This window comes from Dendropsophus ebraccatus, chromosome 1, assembly GCF_027789765.1.
Source record: "Dendropsophus ebraccatus isolate aDenEbr1 chromosome 1, aDenEbr1.pat, whole genome shotgun sequence".
Taxonomy (NCBI): domain Eukaryota; kingdom Metazoa; phylum Chordata; class Amphibia; order Anura; family Hylidae; genus Dendropsophus; species Dendropsophus ebraccatus.
Window position 1 is genome coordinate 146,713,569 of NC_091454.1, and position 26,842 is coordinate 146,740,410.

The following is a 26,842-nucleotide window of genomic DNA, read 5'->3' on the forward strand; positions in this document are numbered from 1 at the left end:
AGCCTATTCTGATTCAATAGGGCTTGTGCATTGAAATGAACCATTATGATCATATCCAACGTTAATCAGGATGCAGTTGCTCTTGCCTTTAAAAGATTGAGACGAGTAAAACTGCAAAATGACAGGTACACTTTAAGATTCTCTTACATTTTTATAATGTGAGCTGCTGTGCAACTCTCTCCACCTCAAAGAGTGCAGAAAACCCAACTGACTTATTCTCAGTAGCAGCTGAACAGTAGGAAATTTCTAATGAAGACACTTTTTTGCTGCATGTTTGATACTTTGCCACAATTTTCACAATATTTTGCTGCAAATTTCACAATTGCAGTAAAATCGTACCAGTAAAAATGTGTGAACACAACCTTAGAAAGTTTCTATTTACAGGTACGCATTTAGGTATACTGCGCTCAGTAGTCTATAGGCACTTCCTGTAATTATATCCACGTACATCAAAATATTGTTTATTAAAATCCTGGTGGTGGCATTAGTAAAGAAATTAGAAAAATAAACATATGTATTTTGGGGTGGACAAATAAAGACACAAAGCAGTTGAACTTTTTTTCTTGTTTAATAGTGACTTTACTGCAAAAAAAAAAAAATCATTAAAAATTTCCTGAACAAATGTTATCTTTGTACCAGCGGCAAATTTTCCCTCCCTTTATTCCCACCCTCCCTCTCTTTCTGACGCCAGTGCATGCCTGGAATTCAGACTTTACTTCTAAGGCTGCAAATAGTGATTAAAACACATACCCCCCTTTCCCCGAGGTTCTTTGGTTCAACAATAAAAAATATACACACAGGAAAAAAAAAAATACACAAGACCACACAAATATTACAAAAAATAATCCTATTTAAAACCAGAGTGATGTCTCTTCTCTATCTCTGGCACTTAAAAGGCTGAAATATTTAAAACAATTTAAAAATAGAATAAAACTTTTTTTTGCTGAGGTAATGATTTCGGTTTGCAAGTCAGGCCTACAGAATAAGGATTGTGTCCATGGCTCAAGACTTCCAATGGACGATCTACACCCATTTTCCTTTTATTTTGGGACGATAGGCCTCACTGCAGCTCTTCTGGATAATTCAGTGTCTCATCTTCATGACTGAGAGAAGATGGTATTTGAGGTATGTTTAGTATATATATAAAAAAATAAAAATAAAAAAAAAGCACCATTTGCTCAAAATGCTTTATATATTTCACACAAATCGCTGTTTTAAATCACATTACCCAATTCTTCACTGCCCTGTACGACAGGATAATGGCTACAGCAGGTTTTAATTTTTTATTTTTGTAACACCCCTGTTTCAATAGGGTACCAATCCTCAGAGAAGATAAAAAGGGAATTCTTCTGAAAGGGAGTTCTTAGCAAAAGTAACATTTCAAGCTCCTGGTGCTTCAAGTATTCTTAAACACAAAATGAAATAAAACAAAATCTACACTTCAGAGGTAAAATAAAACATTTCCAAAAAGTTAAAATATGCATAAGCCAGAAAGAGTAGATTTCTCTGTAGAACTACACAACAACTGCTGGTGTCTGTCACTATTTTACATTCCTAAAATTAGCAGCAGAAAAGTGAACGTCTGTACCTGTTACAGAGGAACTAAGATCATTCTATGGTAACTGAAGCAACAGGAAAATCATCTTCTGTACACCAGAGGACAGCTAGTGTGCTGACACTTGAGGTAGACACACTATGGATAACAGTGACAGTACTGAGTGGACAGTGGAGAACACCCATTGACTGGGAGGCCTTCATGTAGTCTTTGGAACAAATTCACCACCCATGAATTTCAGATAAAAGTTTATCTTTTCAAGTTACTTTTCAGGGAAAAAGGCAGAAGATAATGTGGAAAGAGACGACTAAGGGGAGAAGTTACATAACGGGCACATTTCTGATACCCAGAGCCTCAAAGAACCAATTCATAAAGAGCTGCCACATGCATCTCTAGTAGGACTGAAGCACAAAGACTCTTATCATGGCTGATTGTGGAAAACATACCCGTTCGGCCAACCTTTCCATATAATCACCTGCCCACACCCCTTGTTAATTCTTTTCTTACATGTTCATTAGTAGGTTAACAAAACACAATAAATGACGTAAAATGTTCATAAACATGATTGAAGATGCAAGTGCCTTGTCAGGCAACAGGATTGTCATAAAGATGGCATCTGTGAGAATGTGCTATCCAAAACCCCCATTCCCCCCACAGTGCTTTCTGGGACCACTTGGGCATTGTATACATGCAGTGTATAGATCTGGCTTACCCAACATAATACTAACTTCAAACTAAACCGCCAGCTGATCATACACATGGGACCCATATTTTGGAAATCTAGCAAATATATCTTTCACATAAAAAAGCTAAAACTTTTTTTTTTCTTTTTTCTTTTTTTTTTTACTTCTAGCATATATATCTACATTGTTTGAACTGCTGCATTGAATATTTTGATATCAAATAATAATCCGGAATAGATTTGAACGGTATTGTGCGTGTTAAATAAACATGAAATCTATAAATATAACGTATACAGTAGGATTCCTGAGTGTGCGTAAAACCAGTATGCAAGTCAACATTAATCTAGAGCAAAATGATCCAGTCTATTTACTTTACTTCAAATATGGCGAGTGCGGCCAGACCCCATGCCCAATTTGAGCCAAGCAGAAAGGGTCACTATCAAGTCATGAATCTCACTGATATACAGTAGGATCAAATTGTCTGCCATTCTATCTTTAACACAGTGCCAAGTAAAATTTGGTGGTCGATATTTTTTTAAATGTTATCTTGTAATGCAAAAACAAAAGCTCAGCTCTGAAAGCATATATCTGGGCTGATATACAACATTTTCAGGATTTAGTGCCATCTGTAATATAGTTAAGCACACAGGAGGGACATAAAAAATATCACTTATATTCATCATTGTCATAAAATGTCAGCTCCTGCACAGACCTTCAAGTTGACTATATATGTAATTTTCTATTACTGAAAATGTAACATAGGAAACATGATTTAACTAAAGCTATAGTGTCAAACCAACACTACATCACATCAGAAGATACCAGGCATTAAAACATGAGCACTCTTAAAGACAGAGGATAGTTTAAAACTTTCTTTTGAACACAAGATCGAACTACGCTAAAACCCAACACGTCTTAGCCAGTTTTCCTAAAAAATGTCTACTGTCAAGCACTTGTCAGATTGTGCACCAACAACTGAGGGACATGGACCCTGGTGCTTAAATTAGAGAGAGGGCAGGGGCATAACAAATGTCCCCTGAGCCCCCATAGTGAATGCACAGTGGATTGCTGCCACTGATCAAACGGCAGGTATAGGTTACCTCTTATTTTAACAAAACATGGGAAAGGGACAGAAAATGATGCAGGTCTACTGCTCATATGTATGCTCCCAAAATGCCACACAGTAGGTAAGAGCTGACGATCAAAGGCAGGTTAATCACCAGGTCTTTGCCTAGTATTCCTCCTGCCCATTGATGAATTTATGTAATGCCATCACAGAATGAGGTAAAAATCGGTTGTGAAACCTTTTGTTAAGGTGAGGTAAGCGGAGTTGAAGTCTTCCTGCAAGCTGAGGTAGGTACGGTTGTGTAACGCTTTCTCGCAGAGGAGGTAAGTAGTATCATGCTTATTCCCTCCTATTCAGAGGGACCAGCTAGTAGAGGGCTCAGCTCCTGGGGTTCCCCTGGAAGAATTGGGGCTCTGAGATGCTTGGGAGGTATTGCTGCTGCCACTTCCCCCGCTTTGCCCAGTGTAACCAGCAATTAAAGGAACAGGCTTCTGAGCATACAGAATACCTACAAGAGAAAAGATGTATAGAAAAGATTTACAACACATATGCAAAGAGTATTTTATTAACACTTTCATTACAAAAGGTACAAGCTACAGGAAAACTGGAACAGCCTCAAATTATGCAAAAGCTGCCTTAAAATACAGATCAGTTAATACGTTGCATAGCATTTTTATTTTGTATAAAACATCAAAACTTGCCCAAACCACAGTTTTTCTTGGCAGCCCCAGATGGACCTGACTGGTAAAAACCTTGGTCGGGAAAAGGGTTTTGATACAACGCAAAAATGCTTTTTAGCTTTATTCCCATCTACTTATTTACAAAGTGTGCACTGCATTAAATCCTCTTTCAGCCTTAAAAAAAATACTGGATGGAAGACCGCAAACCTGGCAGTATGGCAAGCCTGAACCCAAGTACTAGTATCTGTAAATACCTTTTTCTATGTACAGTGGCAAGGTTTCTACTACTATATGCTTCTTTTGTAGGTTTCTAACTTTATGAGCGATGACAGATGAGCACACCGAACAGGAAAACAGGAAATGCTGCAGTGTGAACAATCTAAGGAGAGGGTCTAAGAAATAGACTTTTCCCTCAACATATGCTTGTACATGTTCTTTTGGACTTTACTATGTATAATATTTAATATATTATAATATTATAATATATAATTTTTTAGCAAATCTGACTATGGGTTTTAAACAGAAAATCAAAATGCAGGAGGAGATCAACATTATCAGTTCATCACTGGAGGAATATTTAGTGGGAGAAAAGTGACCCCTTTAAGGCAGGTCCTGTACACACAGAAAATTCTACAGACAGAAGCAATTTTACAGGGTGGTTGACATGTAACAAGTTGGCATCAGATACTCGGTATCATTATAGTCTATGACCCTGTACTCTCGCAGCCGATTTTCATTTTGCTGCACAAATGTAGTGATAGCCAAAATTTACCAGCTGCTAGTAATAATTATAAACAGCCCATCCTAACCTGCCCGGGCTCCTGATTGAGTCTCCGGGTCCCTGCATGCTGACAGCCCACTTAGCCAATCAGTAAGCCGTCCCACTACAGCCAGTGATTAACTGCGTCAGCAAGCAGGGACACAGACTCAATCAGGAGCGTGACAAGGAAGCATGGGCAGGTAAGCAGTTGCTGTTTAATACTTTTACTGGCAGCTAGTTAGTTAAATATAGCGGTCACCACACTCTTGCAGTGATATGAAAATCCGCTGTGAGAATGCAGAGCCATAGACTATTGAGTGTAACGTAGCAGGTTTGGTGTGAATTCGTACATGTGAGTGCACCCTGAGGCTGGGTTCACACTACGTATATTTCAGGCAGTATTTGGTCCTCTTGTCAGGTCCTCATAGCAACCAAAACCAGGAGTGGATTGAAAACACAGAAAGGCTCTGTTCACACAATGTTGAAATTGAGTGGATGGCCGCCATATAACAGTAAATAACGGCCATTATTTCAATATAACAGCCGTTGTTTTAAAATAACAGCAAATATTTGCATTAAATGGCGGCCATCCACTCAATTACAACATTATGTAAACAGATCCTTTCTGTGTTTTCAATCCACTCCTGGTTTTGGTTGCTATACAGCCTCAAATATACGTAGTCTGAACCCAGTAATCTGTAATTTAACAGCAGTAAGATGCACACACTTTACTGGGAAAATGTCTTTGAGATCAATGTCAAAATGTCTCTATGTAAATGACTCCACCATTGTAAAGCATTAACAACATGAATTTTTAAAAATCCCTTAAAATACACAGAAGACTGCAACTCACCTGTGTACATTGTGCCATTTATTTCAATGGACATGTTGATGCTGCCAGTGCCCAGGTTGAGTGAGGTGTCCTGTCGATCCTGTGCTGCTTACAAAATGGTGAATGTTTAACATTAGTCTATTAAGTCTATTAATTTGGCAAAAAAAAAAAAAACTTGAGCAATCAAACCTAGACAGGAAGTGAAACTCACCCTTCCCATTGATCTTTAACTTCATTGGTATCTGCCGGGCCATGCTCAGTAGGTTGTGCTGAAAAGCTTGCTGCATGAGTCTCTGCTGCTCTTCTATAGAGGTCCGAGATGCCCGCTTCTCTGGAGGCTCACCAGATTCCAGCCTTTCCTTCAGTTGTTCCACTGATGGGGTCCGCACTCCAGTAGGGGTCTGTTGCACACTCAAAGCTCCAGAGGCCATAGTTAGGCGGTTTGGCAACAAGCCTGCAGGGCTATCACCTACAATTAAAAAAAAAAAAAAAAACTAGTTACCAGTTATATATTTTGGGTTGCGACTGTTATCCTCTAATACAAATCAAACAAAATCAATTGTTGGTGGTGGTGGTGATAAATAAAAAAAATATAAAATAAAAATAAAATAATAAAAATAATAAAAAAATTACACCTTTTCACAATTTAAAGAGGACCTGTCACCGGGGGTGACAGGCTCCTGATCCCCCGTTAGAGCCCCCTATACTCACGTGATCCCGCCGGGTACCGCTTCTGGAGATGGTCGGGTCACGGAGATATCGGCGCCAGAAGCCCGGCGCGCGCGCTCCTCAGATGAGTCCAACACTCATAGAGAATGACAGGAGAGTCCAGCGCTCCGTCATTCTCTATGAGGGATGGACTCATCTCTCAGGTCACGCGCCAGGCTGCAGCGGCTGAGATCTCCGTGAACCTACCATCTCCAGAAGCGGGACCCGGCGGGATTAGGTGAGTATAGGGGGCTCTAACGGGGGGTGACAGGTTCCCTTTAATGATAAGCCTGTAACACATAATGAACAATGAGGAATCTTTCATTGAATCATCATTTATTTCCTGTAGTAAAATAAGCGGGTTGAAATCTTGGCGCTCGTGTTATTTTTTAACCTGAGTGCACTGTAAAGTACGTGTATTATATGCAACATAAGTGTAATACCTGACACCACCTTTTAGACGCACCAATCTTTGTTGCTGGTTTGCGGATGGCCAATCATCAAGATTGACGCTTGTTTGCAATGCCTTCAACGGACAAGGTTATGCAAGGAAGCTACAATGTTAAGCTATCATGTCATTATGTCGCCATTAGAAAATAAATAGAGTGGGTGGGTATAGCTGGTAATATCACTTGCCAGCTCATACACAACCCACTCCTTTTGGATGCAAAATTCCTAAGAAGCCAGAAACAGAGGCAAGGATTTTTTTTCTCTTTTTTGAGGCTAAAAGGGCAGAAAGGAAAACAAAATAAAACAGATGCTGTATACCAAGACCACATTTTTATGTACAATAAAATTAAACAAACTTAAGTTTAACAGAGTAACACAGTGCAAACCCAGCCTTATGCATCTTCAGTACTAACGTAAATATCCTTTTAAAAGGAACCGGTCACTAAATTCATGCTGCCAGAAGCACAGACATTATGAAACACTAGCAGCCTTCCCTATCAGCATGACATATGATTCATTCTAAACACCTGCAGAGTTTCAAAATAGCAATTGTAAGATCTTTTGAAATTGATGGGACTTCCAGCTCAAAAGAATGTGTGAGGCAAGAAAACTTGTCCTGCTGTTCTCCTTCTCAGCAGTAGAGGGAGCCAACATAAAGGATAAAAAAAAAAACAACAACACACACTTACTATAATGCCAGAAAATTAAAGGACACACAAACTTGATGTCTGTGTGAGCAAGATGGCCCCAAAACACTTGCATTACACAACACAGCAGAGAGAGACCTCCAATCCAGACGGATAAAAACTTTTGATATGTGTCAAACTTCTAATGACAGATGCCATTTAAAGTGACACTGTCACCCCCTTTTTGCATTTTGACTGTTCTCCACAGGTGTAAAGGGTAAATGTTACAGCTTTCATTACTTATTTTATATCACGGCTCATGTTGCTTGTTCTGGTAAAAAGTCGTTTTTATCTCCTGTGGATTGGTATATGTGGGCGGGGCCTCACTGCCTTTGTGCCACCCCCCACCCCAGCTCCACTTAGCCCTGCCCCCATCCGTGACGCCATTGTAGCATAGGCCCCACCCCATCAGCAGACATTGGAAGGGCCAGCCTAAAGCTCAAGGCCCCACCCCCCTAGATTGTCCTACACCAATGGCTGCTGAGGGTGCGGTGCCTATGCGGCAATGACGTCACGGATGGGGCGGGGCTAAGTGGCGCTAGGGGCGAAGCGATGTGGCACATAGGCAGTGAGGCCCCGCCTACATATACCAATCCACAGGTGATAAAAAGAACTTTACCAGAACAAGCACCATGAGGTGTGATATAAAATAAGTAATGAAAGCTGTAACATTTACCCTTTACACCTGTGGAGAGCAGTCAAAATGCAAATAGGGGGTGACAGAGTCACTTAAAGTTATTTTTTAAACTGTATACAGCTCTTCATATAATCACTTCTATTGCGAACCTAAAAGACAATAGGTCATGCAGATCATTTTTTCTTAGAGCCAGTTCACACGTGTCATACAGGCAGTGTATGGGAGGGCTTGCACGCCTCATTTCTCCTCTTGGAAGGAGTTGGGAGCATTGGCCCGTCCCCCAAAACGCTGATCTGGCCCGCTCCATTGATTATCATTAGAAGGGGCAGGCCTCCTAATGATTAAAGGACAACTCCCACAAAAATTTTTTTTTGCTCATTTAACACACATTACAAAGTTATATAACTTTGTAATGTGGTTAAATACCCGGCCTGGCCCCCTTCCCCCACTTTCGGACCCCCGACCCCCCACCCCGGAAGTTAAGGAATGTATACATTACCTATTACGATCGTCACGGTCCTCTTCTCCGGGGCGGCATCTGGTGACGACGACGTCAGAGCCGAGGGGCGGTCCGGGTCTTCTTCCTCCTCGGCGTCTTCATGCAAAGTGAATGGGGATGAAAAGGCTGCTGGTGCACATGCGCACCAGCAGCCTTTTCATTGGCTGGAGCGCATCACATGGCTTCCAGCTTGCTCAGCCCTGATTGGCTGAGCTTGCTGGAAGCCATGTGATGCGCTCCAGCCAATGAAAAGGCTGCCGGTGCGCAAGCGCACTGGCAGCCTTTTCCATCCCCTGGACCCGGAAGTTGGAGACATCGCTGGATGGCGGAAGGCGGCGACGGAGAGGCGGACGGCGGGCGAATCGAGTGGCGATCGTCACCGGAGAGATGGTGAGTATGGTGTCTGTGTGTGTCTGTGTTTTTTTTTTTTTTTGGGGTCCCGCGGGAGTTGTCCTTTAAGTGGACAAAAGCGGCACTAAGGATGAAGGTAAGAGACATACCTTCATCCTCGGCGTGTGCAATAGGGACATATCAGCAGGCTAGACTTATCCAACATACAGATAGTATCTTGTTGGCATTCTTAAACTATAAATTCATGGTCTAAGGCAGGGGTGGGGAAGCTCCTGCCCGCGGGCTGCATCTGGCCCCTGAGACCTCTCGATGCGGCCCGCGGCCCCCGTGACACGCGCCGCATTGGAGGGGAAGGAGCCGGCGCACACAGCATCCTCCGGTGTCTGTGATAGCTGCCAGGAGGATGCTGTCTGTGCCGGCTCCTTCCCCACTAGAGCGGCACACATCTTCCGTCTCCTGCGGGCCGCGCGCGATGACGTCATTTCATCGCGCACCGCCTGCAGGAGAAGACGGGTACAGGCTAGAGGGTAGAGAAGAGGACCTGGACAGCGTGGGAGCGGAGGAAAGGTGAGTGGTATGTTTATTTTTTTTATTTGGGGGTTAACTAGGCAACAGGGACATGACTGATGGGGGTTAACTAGGCAACAGGGACATGACTGATGGGGGTTAACTAGGCTACCAGGGGCATGACTGATGGGGGTTAACTAGACAACAGGGACATGACTGATTGGGGTTAACTAGGCTCCCAGGGACATGACTGGGGGGGGGGGGGGGGGTTAACTAGGCTACCAGAGACATGACTGGGGGGGGGGGGGGGGGGGGGGGGGGGGGGGGTTAATTAAGCTACCAGGGACATGACTGGGGGGGTAACTAAGCTACCAGGGACATGACTGGGGGGGGTTAACTAGGCTACCAGGGACATGACTGGGGGGGTTAATTAAGCTACCAGGGACATGCCTGGGAGGTTAATTAAGCTACCAGGGACATGCCTACCAGAGGCATGACCGGGGGGGTTAACTAGACTACAAGGGACAGGCACTGGGGGTTAACTACAATAGAAGGGGTACTAGGGGAACAATACTTTGCCTTGCCCCGGGTGCTGCAAACATGCTACTAACTGTCGCGCATGGCATGCGGCCCTCGAATGATTTTATTAATGCCCGACCGGCCCTCGATATGGAAAAGGTTCCCCACCCCTGGTCTAGAACAAGGCAATGTTTCATTACCACCGATAAATGATTGCAAACGAGAGCTTTTGGGAATGACCTGAAATCATTCACCACAACACACAGACCTATAGTTGTTTGTATACACTAGTGTACAACGACTATAATTACGAGGGAACGATGTGTACATGTACCCAACGATTAATGATGATTTTATGGTCAGCTCAAAAGATGCAATCAATTTCCGTTAAGTGTTTCATCATTGCCTGCATATACACAAAAAGATTACAGCTTAAAGAGGTTGTCCAACATTTTTCTCTCATTGGGAATAATGTGCAATCTGTCCCTTTCCCTTAGTCGTTTTCTCTAACCTTTTCTCGCCTCTGTCCCCCCGGGCCTCCTCCTCTTTTGCTGCTTTTTGAATTTGTGTGTGTTTACATAAAGAACTTCCAGGTCACAGGGGTCAGCAGTGACATCACAGCTCTGCAAGCCAATAGCCCCACCCCCTCTCTGAATCTAGCTCCGCCTACTCTACTCATAGGCAGGGAAATGTCTGTATTACAACAAGTGCTTTTTAAGCAGCATGATGGCTTAGTGTCTGCCAATTACTTATTTTATCAAACTAGTTTTCTGAATCTTATCCGTTGTAAAACTACAACCCACATACATGTGGAGTCCTGGATTACATATACACTACAGTAGCCATCCTACAGATGGGTGGGGTTTAATGAGACAGGATTCTATTACCTCAGCAAGAAATAGATAGAGTAGTGACTGACATGAGGTAAAGTCTCCTCTCTCCTCTCCATATTACAGACAGCAGAAGCACTGCCCTAACACTGTAAATCTTTACAGTACAACAACAATATTGTTCCTTTATTTATATAGCTTAAACCTATTCTGCAGTGCTGTACAGAGATTGTAGTCACTCATCTTGGCCCCTGTCCCAAATGGGGCTCACAATATTTTGGAGGGTGTAATAAAATCCATGCAAACATGGGGGGACATACATGCAGTTGTTATCCTTGGTGGCGTTTAATTCCAGGATTCAAACACTACAAAGCAACATGGCTAACCTCTGTGCCCCCACAACATGGCTATCAGCTCCTGGTCTTCTCCATGTCATGCTGCCCTTACTGCTGCAGTTTCTACTGGGCTCAGATCTTTGCCCCTCCAACAGGGGTGTGGCTAAATCAATGTGGATGCATAACCCCGCCCACCTGATGACTCACTGTTCCCTCACTGGCAGGAGCAGGAAACAGAAAGGGAACGTGACATCACAAAGTAAAGAAAACACAGACATATAAATAAAAATTAGTGTATGTAGAATATGCAAAACCCACAGAAGTCAATTCAATGCTATTTTAGTAAAAAAAAAATCCCGGACAACCCCTTGAATTTGAACGCTATATCGATTTTTCGCACAATAATCTTTCCGTGTGACAGGGTCCTCAGAATTGTGGAGAACTAAACAGAATACAAACGAAAACTTATGGTGGTGCACAACGAACGACACCAACAAGTCGGTGAAAGGAAATCATCTGGCTTCACATCCCTTAAGTTGTTCTGGAAGTTGAGTGTCAGATCCACGGCGCTCACTGGGGACCATATGAACCAGAACAACGGCGCTTCACGGCTTGAGAGTAGATATGGCATAACAAAATAATTTATTGGTCTTATAAAACAACGTGTTTCTGGGCAATATACCCCTTTGTCAAGTAAAAGAGAGACATCTTAGTTGTTCTGACACTTAAAATGGTGGTTTTACATGCTATCTACATTTGTTACCAGCAGATGATGCTTTCTTACCACAGTATACCTAGTTTATCTTGACTTTTAAAAAAGGACTATTTTAGCATAGCACCAACTGATGTTATATTATATAGGACTTTTTTCTGTAAGTTATGAGGAAATGGCACTGACCTTTTTTCAGCGGGTTAACTGGTGACATGCGTGATGTTGGGTGCACACCAAGCAAGGGCACAGGAACTTTCTGAGCGCCCATGAGAGAAGTGGGCCCTACTGGAGTTGGGGAGTAGTTAAAAGAGGTAGTGCCGTAGCTAGGACGTCTGCCTTCTCTTCGGTTTCCATCTATTGCAGCTTGTAACTCTGCAGGAGAGCTGAGTGATTTCTTCTCACACTCATACAGATAAAGGTACTTCATGTATCTGACAAGACAAGCAGAAAGAATGAGTGCACCACGTGTGCAAAGATCCTCCTCCACATCTCACTCATATGCAAGTATGCAAATTGTTCGAAACGAATACACTTTATCAGATCTGATTAGATTTGAAAAAAGTGACAGGGAACTGTCATCTGTAAAGCATATTTATTAGTCATAAGCTACCAAACAGAAAGACCCTAAAACCACAGAGCAATTAAAAGTACCAATTCGCTTACCTTATTTTTTCCTACACTACGTGGTCGGCGCTAAGGCGGAGATCCGGGCAGAGCAGTCAGTTTTTCAAAATGCCGCCCAGTTCTTGCCATTTGGACCGTTTTTTTTTTTTCATGTGCACTTGGACCTGCTCTATGCACGGAAGGCAGGCCCAATGCCCCCAGTGTATCAATATCCCCTGCCCCAAGAATGCAGCCAGACTTTATTCTAATGAAGGCACGTCACAGGGGGAAGGGGATACAGTTACACTGGGGTTACTTTACCTGCCTCCCATGTATACAGCAGGCCAAAGTGCACATGAAGAAAGCAGCACCGACTATGGGAACCAGGTGGCAATTTGAAAAATGGACCGCTCCATTGGGATCTCTGTGCTGGCACTGGCCAGGTAGTGTAAGAAAAATGTTAAAAAATGTGTAATTCAATTGGTACATTCGCATAAAGAAGAAGTCTACCCGTTTTAAAAAATCTGGCAGCCAGCAGGTGCAAAGGGAAATTTGATCAGGGGGTGTCATGGCTGATGGAGAGCCCCCTCAGCCAATCAGTGACTGGAGTGGCGTCCCGCCCCAGTCGTTGAGTGGCCAGTCCATCAGCTGGGTCGTGACGTGTCAGTGCCTGAGATCCCGGAGCAGGTCCCTCCACTCACAGGGACACGAGGAGAGGCAAATTCATACTCCTGATCAAATTCCCCCCTGCCAGATTTTTTAAATGGCCAGACTTCTCTTTTAAGCATGTATCTTTTGTGTAGAGAAATATAGGCTATAAGGCATGTATCATTGTACTCACTGTGTACGCAAGGTGAAGGCAGCACTGGTAATGGAGGTTGGTAAGTTCAGTCCCTTTGTGATCTCTCTCCATATTTTCTTATTGATCACCTCAACAAGGCCTCCCTTTTCAGTTACGAGTTTGTACAGCATATACAGGTCCAACAACTGCTTGGCCATTATGGGTATACGGCTGATAGGGGTGCCTGGTTTAAAAGAAAGAAAAGGAAAACACGACTGTTAGACATGAATTCTGAATACCAATTAAATAATTACCTGCATTAGTTACATCAGGTGGAAACTACATGGAGCCCTTACGTGTGCTTTTTCATATTGAATGAAAGCTGCACTAAACATTAGGAGAAGACACTAATGGTTATTTCATGCTGTAAACAAGGCTGTGGAGTCGGCAAGCTGCAGCTCTGACTCCAATTTGGACTCCTGAATTTTATCAGAGACAGACACCCGACTCTAGTTCCTTCATAAATGGCCAGTCACCAATGACACCAGTGGCGTTTATCAAACTGGTGTAAAGTATAACTGGCTCAGCAGCTTTTTTTATAATGTCCTACGTAATCCTGGAGCGACTTTTGAGTAAATAAGGAACGATATAAAGAAGCTTCTCCTGTGTGTGCAGTGGATGCAGCCAGTCTCCATGTCCTGAACTACTCACAACTAGACTAGATGGAGCAGGTGGTGTTTTCCTGCTGACAGTCTTCTATTTTTCTAACTAAATATTCACCACACACAAAGAAACACCGCTAACAATGCGAGATCACTGTGATTTAGAGGTCAGCCATAGGCCCAAATTTATCAGCTCTTGGTCAGCGACTGCGCTTCTGAATTATTGCAGCCCCAGGGGAACTACCTGCTCACTCACCAATTGCCCGAGTGGGGCCGTGACATCACAGGATTGGGAGCCCGGTGGGGGACCATGAGCCGTGATGCAGCACTGTAGGGGCACGAAGAGGGGTAAAAAGGACTTCTTTATTATCATCCCATAACCCCCTGTGCCCCTGAATTTTTCACTGTTGCACAGAATACCCCTTTAATTTTTGCCTCTCTCTCAAACACCCACGCAGCCTGCTGCAGCCACTGCACATACACGCGCAGCCTGCTGCAGCCACTGCACATACACGCGCAGCCTGCTGCAGCCACTGCACATACACGCGCAGCCTGCTGCAGCCACTGCACATACACGCGCAGCCTGCTGCAGCCACTGCACATACACGCGCAGCCTGCTGCAGCCACTGCACATACACGCGCAGCCTGCTGCAGCCACTGCACATACACGCGCAGCCTGCTGCAGCCACTGCACATACACGCGCAGCCTGCTGCAGCCACTGCACATACACGCGCAGCCTGCTGCAGCCACTGCACATACACGCGCAGCCTGCTGCAGCCACTGCACATACACGCGCAGCCTGCTGCAGCCACTGCACATACACGCGCAGCCTGCTGCAGCCACTGCACATACACGCGCAGCCTGCTGCAGCCACTGCACATACACGCGCAGCCTGCTGCAGCCACTGCACATACACACACAGCCTGCTGCAGCCACTGCACATACACACGCAGCCTGCTGCAGCCACTGCACATACACACGCAGCCTGCTGAAGCCACTGCACATACACACGCAGCCTGCTGAAGCCACTGCACATACACACGCAGCCTGCTGCAGCCACTGCACATACACACACAGCCTGCTGCAGCCATGGCACACACATACAACCTGCTGAAGCCATAGTGCGCGCACACACACAGCCTATGAAACGGGGGCTAGCGGTATTCCGCAGGTTTTACTGTGTGTGAACTGCCCTTACACAGGATATCTTCATATTACACTGCTGCTCATATACAGTCATCCAGCATTCAGGAACAGAACATTACAGATCTCCCTACACACAATGGACTCTTCCAGCTCAGAAACAGACTGCCAAATAGTGACCAACAACTTTTTTTACTGATACATGGAGAAAACTAAATGTATGGGAGAAAGTTTTTTTTTTTTTTTTTTTAATAAAGAGCCTTAGATTGATAGAACATAAATATATTGATGAGAAACAACAAAATTCATATGAAAATTCAATCATAAAAAGTGTTTTGCTTTGTTTTTTTTTTTTTTTTTTTTTTTTTTTATAGCTGGAGTCCGAACATTTTTTCAGACTCCAGCCAAAACTAGCTGCGACTCCACAGCTCTGGCTGTAAAATCTATAAAGTTTTACATTAAAAACTTAAAATAGATTCTAACAAAATAATCAGTCTTGCCTAGTCGGACACTTGGCTAGTCCCTTGATTGTGTTTCTGAACAGAAGATGGTCCCAATGTAATAGCACTGTGCATAAAAGGCAGATGCTAAAACGTGTCTAATCTAAGCATTTATAAAGCTTTAAATATGCATACTGACATCTGTCACAAAGATCACTCCATTTTATTACTATGTGTAACTATCACATTCTCTAGGTCCCCAGAAGTCCCTTGTGTAATGAACCTATGTGACCCCAGTGACACTAATCATGGGGAGTGTCCTATGACAGTCATCAATCATTGAGGTGATAGCAAGTCATTCCTGCAGTAAAGATGGGAGGGTCTGGAGAGGGATTCATGGACTCCCTTATGTCTCTTCTGTCCCTCATTATTTCCAGACCCGAGGCTTGCGGGGGAGGGGAGTGTGTGTGACAATCACAGCTGTGCTTGGCGTCACTAGGCATATCTAGCTTGGTGATGCCTATATATGCTACACTGTCCATTTAGACATGACATTAGTAGTAGTAAAAACATGATTGGATACATTACTTAACTTGAACATACATGGGGGTGGGGGGGGGGGCAAAAAACTGATTCCATTAGCTCTGACAGCAGCAAAAGCAATCAAACTAGGGGCGGCTGCATTTTGTCGTCCCTTGTGATATGAGGCGGGAATCTCTCTTGTAATTATGGGATATATGGTTCATTTCCCTTGAGGAGAGGATACTCCACAGGGTTAGAGTAAGTATCAAAAGCAAACTGTCCAAACATCAAGTTAACTCCATAAGGATGAATTCACATTCACACTTTTGTGCTGTCCTTAGTTTGCTTAAAACCTGCATGCATACGCAAAAAGGGGGGAAAAAAAACACACATGGAAAAACCTGAATGAGCTTTCAACCTAATAAATTTCCCAAACCCTAAGCCATGCTGTTTACATTACTTTTACAAGGTCATCCAAACAGATGTTTAACATACTGCTACTGCATGCAACAAAGAAAATATACATCTTTGGGTGATGCAATGGCAGTGTTCTCTCTTATGTGATATCCATGAATGTTATTACTGACCAGTGAATGTAGTATGTAGTTATATTACCCAACGCTGTACCAATACGTGCATCAATTTCGGTACAACAACTTAGGCTCTGCGCATATTGAGTTAGTTCTCTTCTGTCCCGCCTCCAAGACTTCTCTCATGCTGCACCAGTTCTGTGGAACACTTTGCCAAAAGACCTCAGACTTATTTTAAACATCCAGTTTCAAGCGTCCCCTGAAGACTCATATCTTTAAGTGCACTTATAACATTTCCTAATCTAGTCTCTCTCTGCTATCCCTTTCTCCATCCTCTTCAGTGCCATCTACTTTCTACCTAAACTCAGAAAATGGCGTGTGACTGGCTCGCCCAATAACCTAAAGGCACTTTGAGACTTTATGTACAATGGAACATCGGCAAATAAAGCAATTGTTGCCTCTCTTGGCACCCCCAGTCCTTCTAGTCTGTACGCTCTCGCAAGCAGGTCTCTAATTCTGTATTGTTTTTATTTAAATTTATTGTATATTTTTATACAAATATAAACTGTATTGTACATATATATTTTTTTAAAAAGCACTACGGAATCTGTTGGCACTATACCAACAAACATTAATATTATTCTGTCAAGTTTGTTGCTATTCTATATCGTAAAAGCTGTCAGTCCAACCCAAGACTTCATGCACATGTTCCGTATGCAGTCTACAATTGGACCCATTCATTTAAATGGGCCCATTTACACATCTGTTTTCTCTTTTGAATACGTTCATGCATTGTGAACTACCCACGGATGCACTTCTGTAGGCTGTCTGTATCTACGGGTAAGCGCTGCAGACAGCCTACTCATAAGGAGATGTTACATCGAGGATTTAAAACTGTGCTGTAAAATCACACTAAAATTGAAGACAAAAATGATATGGTTTCAGAAAGAAAGTAGTCAAAGCTTGGATAACCCCTTCAATATAGCCCTCCTGTACACCATTTCTTAGAAACATCCATTTTATTGATATTCTGATCAGGTGGTTCTGTGCAGGGGGTATTACTTAGCCTCTAGGTGCACTGATAGGGCCATCCACCTGCTCCTCTACCACCACCTCATTAATACTGAGCCACCCCTCTGCAGTCTCCTTCAGTTACCTTACTGCAGAGTAGTATTCATCAGACATCTCACCCAGCTAGCAAGTACCTGGTCTATATGGAAAAAAACTCCAAAAACAGCATCTCTGCTCTGACTGATATACCTTGACATTTCAAGGCTCTTCAATAGGATGGGCACATGCAGACTAGCCCATCAGAGGATCCTCCAGTGGATCCAACTATGACACATTAATGTATAGAGGCCCAAATGTCATTCAGAAGAAAAATTCTCATACACTTTATTATGCTGACCGACTCTGCCATGACTGGCGGGTTTGTCTGATCAAAGTCTAACGTGTATGGGGATCTTAAAGGGGTAGTGTGGCGGTAAAGAATAATTCACAGAACCACACACATTACAAAGCTATACAACTTTGTAATGTATGTCATGTCTGTGAATGGCCCCCTTCCCCGTGTCCCACCACCCCCACCCGTGTACCCGGAAGTGTGGTGCGCTATACTCACCTGTCACGTGCCGACTCGTCTCCAATCTTCAGTCAGCGATGTCTTCTTCGGCCGAATCCCTCCGAGCGTCCTGAGTGCCGGCCGCCCTCTTCAGCGTCATCAGATGCTCAGCCGCGATTGGCTGAGCACAGTTACGCTCAGCCAATCGCGGCTGAGCAGCAGATGACGCGGCAGAGGGCGGCCGGCACTTAGGACGCTCGGAGGGATTCGGCCGAAGCCGACATCGCTGACTGAAGATCGGAGACGAGTCGGCGCGTGACAGGTGAGTATAGCGCACCACACTTCCGGGTACACGGGTGGGGGGTGGGGGGGGTGCACGGGGAAGGGGGCCATTCACAGAAATAACATACATTACAAAGTTGTATAACTTTGTAATGTGTGTTATTCTGTGAATAATTCTTTACCGCCGCACTACCCCTTTAAAGTGACACTGTCAGCCTCTTTTTGCATTATGCATCTCTACACAGGTGTAAAGGGTAAATTTAGCAGTTTTCATACCTTATTTTATACCATATGTCATGGTGCTTGTCCCAGTAAAAAGTGATCTTTATAATCTGCGGATTGTTCTATCTCGGCGGGGCTTCCCGTCCGAAGTGCCACTTAGCCCTGCTCATAACACCACCCCGTGACATCATTGGTGTATAGGCCCCACCCCTTGACGGCCATTGGAACAGAACAGCTTAAAAGTCTAGGCCCCACCCCCTCTAGGTCAGCCCATACCAATGGCCACTGAGGGGGCGTGACCTATGAGTAGATGACATCACTGGGTGTGGGGTTAACAGAGACATTTTGGGTGAGGCTAAGTAGCGCTTCGCCCATGAACCCCCCGACCAGATAGCACAATCCGCAGATGATAAAAGATTACTTTTACTGGAACAAGCACCATAACGAATGATATTAAATAAGGTATGAAAACTGCTAAATTTCCCCTTTATACCTGTGTAGAGAAGTCATACTTCAAAAAGAGGGTGACAGTGTCACTTTAAGCTCTTTGCCCCAAATCTTGCTGCAGGAAAAAAAAAAAACCCTCAATAATTTTACTAAAAAAAAGTACAATCTCCTGCAGCAAGACAGGGAGAGACGAGTGATACTCCCTGCTTGCGCTAGAGGTCACCCACACTATGACCGATCAGAATTTATTTATTTATTTTTTTTTTTTTTTTAATGACTGATATTTTGAAGGGAATTTCAGACCAAGGCTGATTGGGTTTTGACTGGTTTACTTACAGGGTAGCTAACTATTGGCAGAGCTTTCATCATTCTGGAGGGAGAGAATTTGTGTCCACAAAAGGAGACACATCCAGTATATATATATATATATATATATATATATATATATATATATATATATATATATATATATATATATATATATATATATATATATATATATATATATATATATATATATATATATATATATATAGAGGGGGGGAAAAAAGCGGATCACAACAGATTAAATCATTATATCCGTAACTAATCCAGTAAAAACAGAAGCCACGATGCTATAGACTCAGAGTATAAGCGCAGATCAGGCCAGAATGAACAAGAACTTATCGTAACTACTTAAAACAATTACTTAATAAAAAAAAAAAAAAAAACACACACACACACACTAAACCATAGCATTATAGAAAGACGACCTGAAAATGGGTCAGCGCCAAGGGCACTGCATGATCTTGACTAAAATGTACATGGGTAAAAAATCTTTGTGGATATGTTTCAGGTATACAACACTATATTAACTTTACCAGAGTACAAGAATATGTACAAGTTTGTACCAAGTAAAACTCTTCAACAGTAGCTCATACACAGGAGAGAATCTAAAGCAAACTAATACAAGTAAACCTTGTGTAACTGGATTATTTTAAGTGACTGCACTGCAGCCCTGTACAGTATACCTTCATCAATTTCCGGGGAGGAAATCAAAGCTCAGATGCATATCACAGCCAACAGGAGCTAATGGCTTCATTAATCACATTCCAATGACAGATTCCACCCCCTATCTTTAACTCACCAAATCCTGCTAGCTTCATATGGCATCTCCCCTCCCCCAAGCACAAACAGTTTCCTCAATAAATGATAGTGACAGCTCCTTTAAGACTTATCAGATTTCAAGATCAGTTAAGGAGGGAGGGGGAAGCAATGGTAGCAGAATGGGCAACTCAACTCATTTAGAGGTCAATAAACATCTAAGGATGAGCCCATTTTCTGAGAACCAGAATCAGAAGAGATCAAGCATATTACGAGATTTTGATGGAAACAAAAACCAAACATTCCTCATCTTTGTAAACATCTGGCAAAAGAACAAACTTGAAAAAAATAGAGTAAATCCTGCTGCTTCAACGTTTTTACCAAAGTTGGGACACATTGCGCAACGATTTGTCAGCTCTATATCAGAGAGATAGACGATTTTCATAATGGGTGTTCACAGTGCCAAGGACCACTGCATCGTGTAAGCAATTTCCCCCAGTAGTAGGAAGGAAGTATGTTATCAAAATGGTCTTGAATCCAAATCAATATAGGTCATGCAAAACACATCTATAAGGCTTCTTTATAGACTTTACTGCATTGCTGCTAACAGTTTGGGTCATTAGGCCTGCAGTCAGGCCCAGACTTGCATCTGAAATGCATAGGAGGACTGGTTGGTGCTGGATAACTATAGTGAAACTGGTGTCAAAAAGGTATAGCTTTGCAGAAGATGAAAACCTGGCTGGCTGGACACTGCAGGACTACTCTCTAGAGCACTTAGTGTGAGCAGTAGTGTTCTGCCCCCTCTTAGGGATTGTCATCTCTGTAATGTATGTCTCTGTATAGAAAAGTACATCAAATTATGCCTTCATTAACAGAAACGTTGATAAATACGGGCCTTGTCGGATTAACTCTTGGCATATGCAGAGTGCATGCTGCAAAGATCAGTTAAACGGTGTGCTGCAGCATAGGAGTTTAGAGACAAATAAAAGAAATCCAAGAATACTGGCTGCCTTTAGCTCACCTTTCTTTTGCATAAACACAAAGAGGTCATCGAGAAATTCCTTCCGTTTTGGATCACTGTCTAGCTCATAAAGCTGCAAAGTAAAAAAAACAAGTACAGAAATTAACAAATGCCTTTCCACAAAGCTAGAAACTAAAAAAGGTAACAATGATGTGGATCTGTTATGAAAAAACCCTTAGGCTCCGTTCCCACTGAGCAAAGGTAGCGGAATTCCACGACGGAATTGTCCGCCGCGGAATGCCGTTAGCCTCCCGCTCATAATGGGACTCTATGGGAGGCGCGCGCTCCTGCCCTGTCCGCGCTGAAGAATGAACATGTTCATTCTTCAGCGCGTACAGAGCAGCAGCGCGCGCCTCCCATAGACTCCCATTATGAGCGGGAGGCTAACGGCATTCCGCGGCGGACAATTCCGTCACGGAATTCCGCTAGCTTTGCTCAGTGGGAACGGGGCCTTACCTTAAAGTGTCACTGTTGTTATAACTTTCAAACTCTAAACCAAAACTAAATGTGATATAAAGCAAGTTTGCAATTTACATTTATTATTTTTCTTTTAGTTATTACGGAAAACACAGCACTTCCTGTTCTCTGACTTTTTCTCAACAAACAGGAAACAGTCAGAACACAGGAAGTCCAGTGTTTCCCAGGCCATCTGAGCGCTCACAGAGAAGGCAGTCATGTGATTGACACATTGAGCCGTGCCTCTCTGTACTGGCCGAAATTCCTGTGTTGAGGCTGGGTTCTCACTATGTATATTTCAGTTAGTATTGTGGTCCTCATATTGCAACCAAAACCAGGAGTGGATTAAAAACACAGAAAGGCTCTGTTGACACAATGTTGAAATTGAGTGGATGGCCGCCATTTAATGGCAAATATTTGCTGTTATTTTAAAACAACGGCACATATCAGCCGGGAGTAGTGCCGTTCAAAGCGGGGTCCCGGTGGGACCCCTATCTGAACTCCCCCTTGCAGCACCATGACGTACCAGGTACGTCATGGGTGGCTAAGGGGTTAAAGAAGAAGTCCGGCAAAAATTTTTTATTAAAGTATTTTACTACCCTCCAAAAGATATACAAATCCACAATATATACTTGTTACGGAAAAAGCACATAAAGTGCTTTTATCCCTGCACTTACTACTACATCAAGGCTTCACTTCCTGGACAAAATGGTGATGTCACGACCCGACTCCCAAAGCTGTGCGGGCTGTGGCTACTGAAGAGGATGATGGCAGAGGGAAGCTCCGTGTCCCTCCAGTGTCCTGTGTCCCTCAGTGTCTCCCTGCCATCATCCTCTCCAGCAGCCGCAGCCAGCACAGTTTTGCGAGTCTGGTCGTGACATCACCATGTTATCCAGGAAGTGAAGCCTTGATACAGTAGTAAGTGCAGGGAAAAAAAGCACTTTATAAGCATTTCCCGTAATGAGTGTTTATTGGTGATTTGTATAACTTTTGGGGGGGGGGGGCAATACAAAACTTTAATAAAGAATTTTCAACTGACTTCTCCTTTAAAGTGTTGGCATCATTTATAGAAAAAAAAAAACTTGACATCTCATTACAAATGTGATCAATGATGAATTGAATTTTGAATTGAATTATGAATTGAATTATGAATTTTCCTTCGTCCTTTAATCATTTCCACAATTACACCAGAAAATTAGGTCAAACGATTTCACAATTTTTTGCACGATAATTGGCCTGTGTAAAAGGCCCTTTATATGCAGCCAGCACACTGCTCCCCACTGTAAAATGTCAGCATGTGAAAAGCAAAATACTTTAAAAAAAGGATAATTCCGGCTTCATCACAGAAGTAAAACTACCTTTGCAAAGTCCCGAGATGCTTCTCTGCTATGTCCATCTCCATGCTCAGACCAAGAGGCATTTTCCTGGGGAAACAAAAAAAGAGGGGGGAGGGACATTTAAACATATCATTCAAATAACAAATTGGGCTAAAGAGCAGTTACGTATAAATGACAACACACAAAAGATGATTTACATATCAAGCAGGATACATCATTCTTAGTAAATCATCATGTAATATCTTAGAAGAAAAAGTGACTTTTTAGGCATCAGTAGGCACGAGTCTGGTATGTGCCAAAAAAAATCAATATTAAATATTAGGCACAGACTTCTTTGGGTTTTTACATTGTCTAATCCCATAAATGTGGGTATTTCTTTTTTTTATAGGTTTATATATTTACCATTATAAATACGCAATATCTTTGGTAATTTATTTCGATTTTGTAAGTTTTCTGTAAAATGGTTAAAGCGCTAAAAACCACCCTGACTGGAAGCCGTAATGATGTATAAAACTCATTATCAGACCTCGACCTATAGAAAGCAGTTAAGAGTTGTTCAATTAGGATTCCCATTATATCACAAAGTTGCCGCCAGACTTGAGAAGGGATCAGCTTTAAATTGCAGCTACTAATCCTCTTTTAGCTCTAGTGCCGGTCAATGGACTGCTGTGTCTACTAAACATTTTGTTCAGCATTCACCAGTCACTTCCCTTCAGGCATTAACAAACAATTTTATTAGCCCAGTAAAAGAGATGGGGGTTGGGAGGCTTGACCAAATTTCAATGCTTGTTTACAGCCTGAAGGAAATGGGGAAATAAAATCACTCCCTGCACTCCCTATATGGCTGGAAATTCTAGTGTGAACAAAGGCTGGACCCTGCCAGCTATAAATCTTATATTACATATTTCAACTTCTTAAGATTCTCTTGCTAGGATGACTCTTTGAATAAAAAGCTTTTACTTGTAAAACAGGTATGAACTGAGCCCAAGATAAATCAAGGGCAAGTTAACCTTCTTTAGAGACTTTGATTCATCACTGTGGAATTATTAAAGCCGCAAGACTGTGGGGGCTGGGCAAGAACCCTGCAGCTCCAAAGTCTATGGCAGCTAGAAGGTCCACAGACTGATCAGAGCAGTATTGCCAAGACTCAGCACCTTGTTCCAGCAACTGGTGAGGGTCCCAGTAAGGGCCCTATTACACAGGACGATTATCGGGCAAAAAATTGTTATATAATTTGAATTTAAACAATAATCGTTCTGTGTAATTGCAGGCACCGATCGAAAAAAATCGATCGTTTGTTGTTGATTTAGATCTGAACCTTAAATTATCGTTAATCGTTCGCTGTAATTCAACATTCATTCGCTCAAGTTCCGCAGTTGTGCAATTACACTGAATGATTAGTGAACATTGTTCATTGTTTTGCTGGGATCAGAAGGTATAAACAAGCATAGTAATGATCGTAACTAACAACCATTGTTCTGTGTAACATGGTGAACAATTTTAGGTTAACTATAAACAATCTCGTTTGCGATAGTTTTTCGTTAGTTGTTATTCGGTAAAAAGGTAAAAATCGCCCTAACCCAGCATTTATAATTAGGTGGACTGGTGAAAAAGGTTTCTGGCCAAACTGCCCTTTTCAAGGCTTCATGAACATGGCAGCATTATGGTTATTGGAACAGAGCTGTAATAGGAACTAACTCTATATTGGCGCACTGTGTACCTGTTTGCATCAGCCTTCACATGAAGAAATTATTTTCTGTAGCATTGGACTCCATATACAAGGAGGGTCATATCTATGAGCCCATAGCTTCTAAAAGAATTCCTGCAGATCCTAGCACATCCCTGTCCTTAGAGGTTTCCAGGACCTAAAGTCATATTCTTTCCAAAATCCCATTCCATAACACTGATGACTGGGACTAGTGATGGAAGGGGACAGTATTTGCTTACTAACACATCCATGGATGAGGAATATGTACAGATGGCAATGTGTGAATCACACATTAGTGGGCAAGCATATGTATACTAACCCTGCCCCCTTCCTGCAATTACCCCCTTCCAGGACTGAGACTATAAAGTATCAGTCAGAGTCTCTGCTCATCTACATTAATGTTTAGAGGGAAAAAAAACACAGCATATCAGGTTTATAGGCTGTAAATGTGAGGTGAGGATCTGGAAGCCATACATCTGAACACCACCACACCCACGGTGATTTCTTTGGCCAATCTTTCCCTTAATTAGGCAGCAATCCCTACAAAACGCCAGTCAGCGATCCGCATTTATTGAGCAAAATCACTGAGTCAGCTTATGGGATTAGCCTTTAAAAGAAGCTGTATACCTTACCTTCTATATTAGGTAAACAGGGCTGACAAAAGAACTTCAAAAGGAAGGCGGTGTGTGTTTAGCACCTTGGAGGGTGGTATACAACATGCCATAGATGCCATAATACCAGCCACATCCTCCCCAATAAACTTTTCTTCTAAACAAAAACTCTGAAAAAGGAGGTATATTGCCCTATACCCAATAATCAAACAGATAAATATTATAGTTGACAATATCTCAACAAAATATACTACAAGTTTTAATGGCGCCCTTTATTTTACAAATTGTCCTTTGTCTTGAGTCTCATATTAGGCCCCCGCTACACAGACTCTGGTGGGATAGCATACACCTCAACATTGGTCAATATTTGACATTAATACTGATATGGTACAAGATGTCTTAGCCCACTGATCCAATATTGATGGCTTACCCCAAGACTAAGCAATGAATAGTGACTGTAGCAGTCCAAAGCTCTACCCTCTATTATATATTTACTTCTGGGAACTGAAGAGATCTGCACACAGCCAAGCTCCAGGCCAGATTCACACATACCGTAGATACGGTCCATGCATGGACTGTATGCTATAAAGTGAACCTACAAACTCCTAGCATCATCTTTCATTGAGATGCAATGAGCTCTTAAACAGTTAAATATCTGTACTACTGTACTGACACACCCATAGTGCAGCGATTTAACAGCTTCGGAACTTGCATCATCATAATGAACTATGACGCCAGGAATTCCCGCAGTTCAGTCCACAGAAAGTGTGAATCTGCCCTAAAGGGCCTTGAAGCCTTTGGCTAAATGCTGGGATCATGCAAAAATCATTGAATAGCTACGTAACCAGGGCTGTATGGGCAACAATGATGTAAGTGAAGGGCTGCACCATCAACCCAGCGATCACTCCTGCACGGACAATGACTGGGTGGTATAAGGGATATTTTTAATGGATGCTGATCTAGTAGATTAACACTTGTATTGGCTAGCAGTCTTCTCATTCTAAAAGGACCTTAAGGCATGCGTTTGCAAAGAGATTGAATGGCCTACACACACTGGCATACAGGCACAGTTAACACCATGGGGGACATTTATTAAGTCTGGCGTTTTTTACGCTGGACTTATAAATGTCCCCGCATCTCCGGCGCTATGGAGATTTACGTAGAGGCGGACTGCCTCTACATAAATCCCGTGTGCGTCGGTGCGCACAGCCGAAAACCTACGCCAGCTGAGGACTGGAGTAGGTTTTCGGTGTATCTTTTTGCAGAACGGATGGTGAATCGCGCGGACTCCGAGTCCGAGCCCTCCATTCCACCCCCTTCACACCCCCTCCCCGCCGGAAAGTGCCGATTTGCGAATATTGTATTCGCAAATCGGCACTTTCTGCCGAAAAACCCCTGTACGCCCGTTGATACATGTTCCCCCCATGTGTAAACACCAAGTATGGAGCCAATATCACTATACATATGGCCCTCAAATGTGCTTGCCAAAATATTTTTATCTGCATGCATTACAGCAATTTGCATTAGGGTATGTTCACAAGTACAGGATCTGCAGCAGATTTAAAGCAACTTTGCAGCTTCAAATCTGCACCATCAAATTTGCTGCACATCCTACATGTGTA

At 42.8% G+C, this 26,842-nt stretch overlaps 1 protein-coding gene across 1 annotated transcript in view; it reads right to left on the reverse strand.

Annotated features, from left to right (window-relative positions):
- Positions 1–549: 549 nt before the first annotated feature.
- Positions 550–26,842, reverse strand: part of ARID3B (AT-rich interaction domain 3B) — a 52,128-nt gene continuing 25,835 nt past the window's right edge. Inside the window, exons 3-9 of the mRNA XM_069981539.1 lie at positions 22,923–22,988; positions 21,109–21,181; positions 13,255–13,438; positions 11,997–12,241; positions 5,788–6,045; positions 5,598–5,681; positions 550–3,812 (exon numbers count right to left, since the gene is read on the reverse strand). Coding sequence (XP_069837640.1) covers positions 3,658–3,812; positions 5,598–5,681; positions 5,788–6,045; positions 11,997–12,241; positions 13,255–13,438; positions 21,109–21,181; positions 22,923–22,988 — 1,065 coding nt within the window. The 3' untranslated portion in view covers positions 550–3,657. The remainder of the gene's footprint in view (positions 3,813–5,597; positions 5,682–5,787; positions 6,046–11,996; positions 12,242–13,254; positions 13,439–21,108; positions 21,182–22,922; positions 22,989–26,842) is intronic.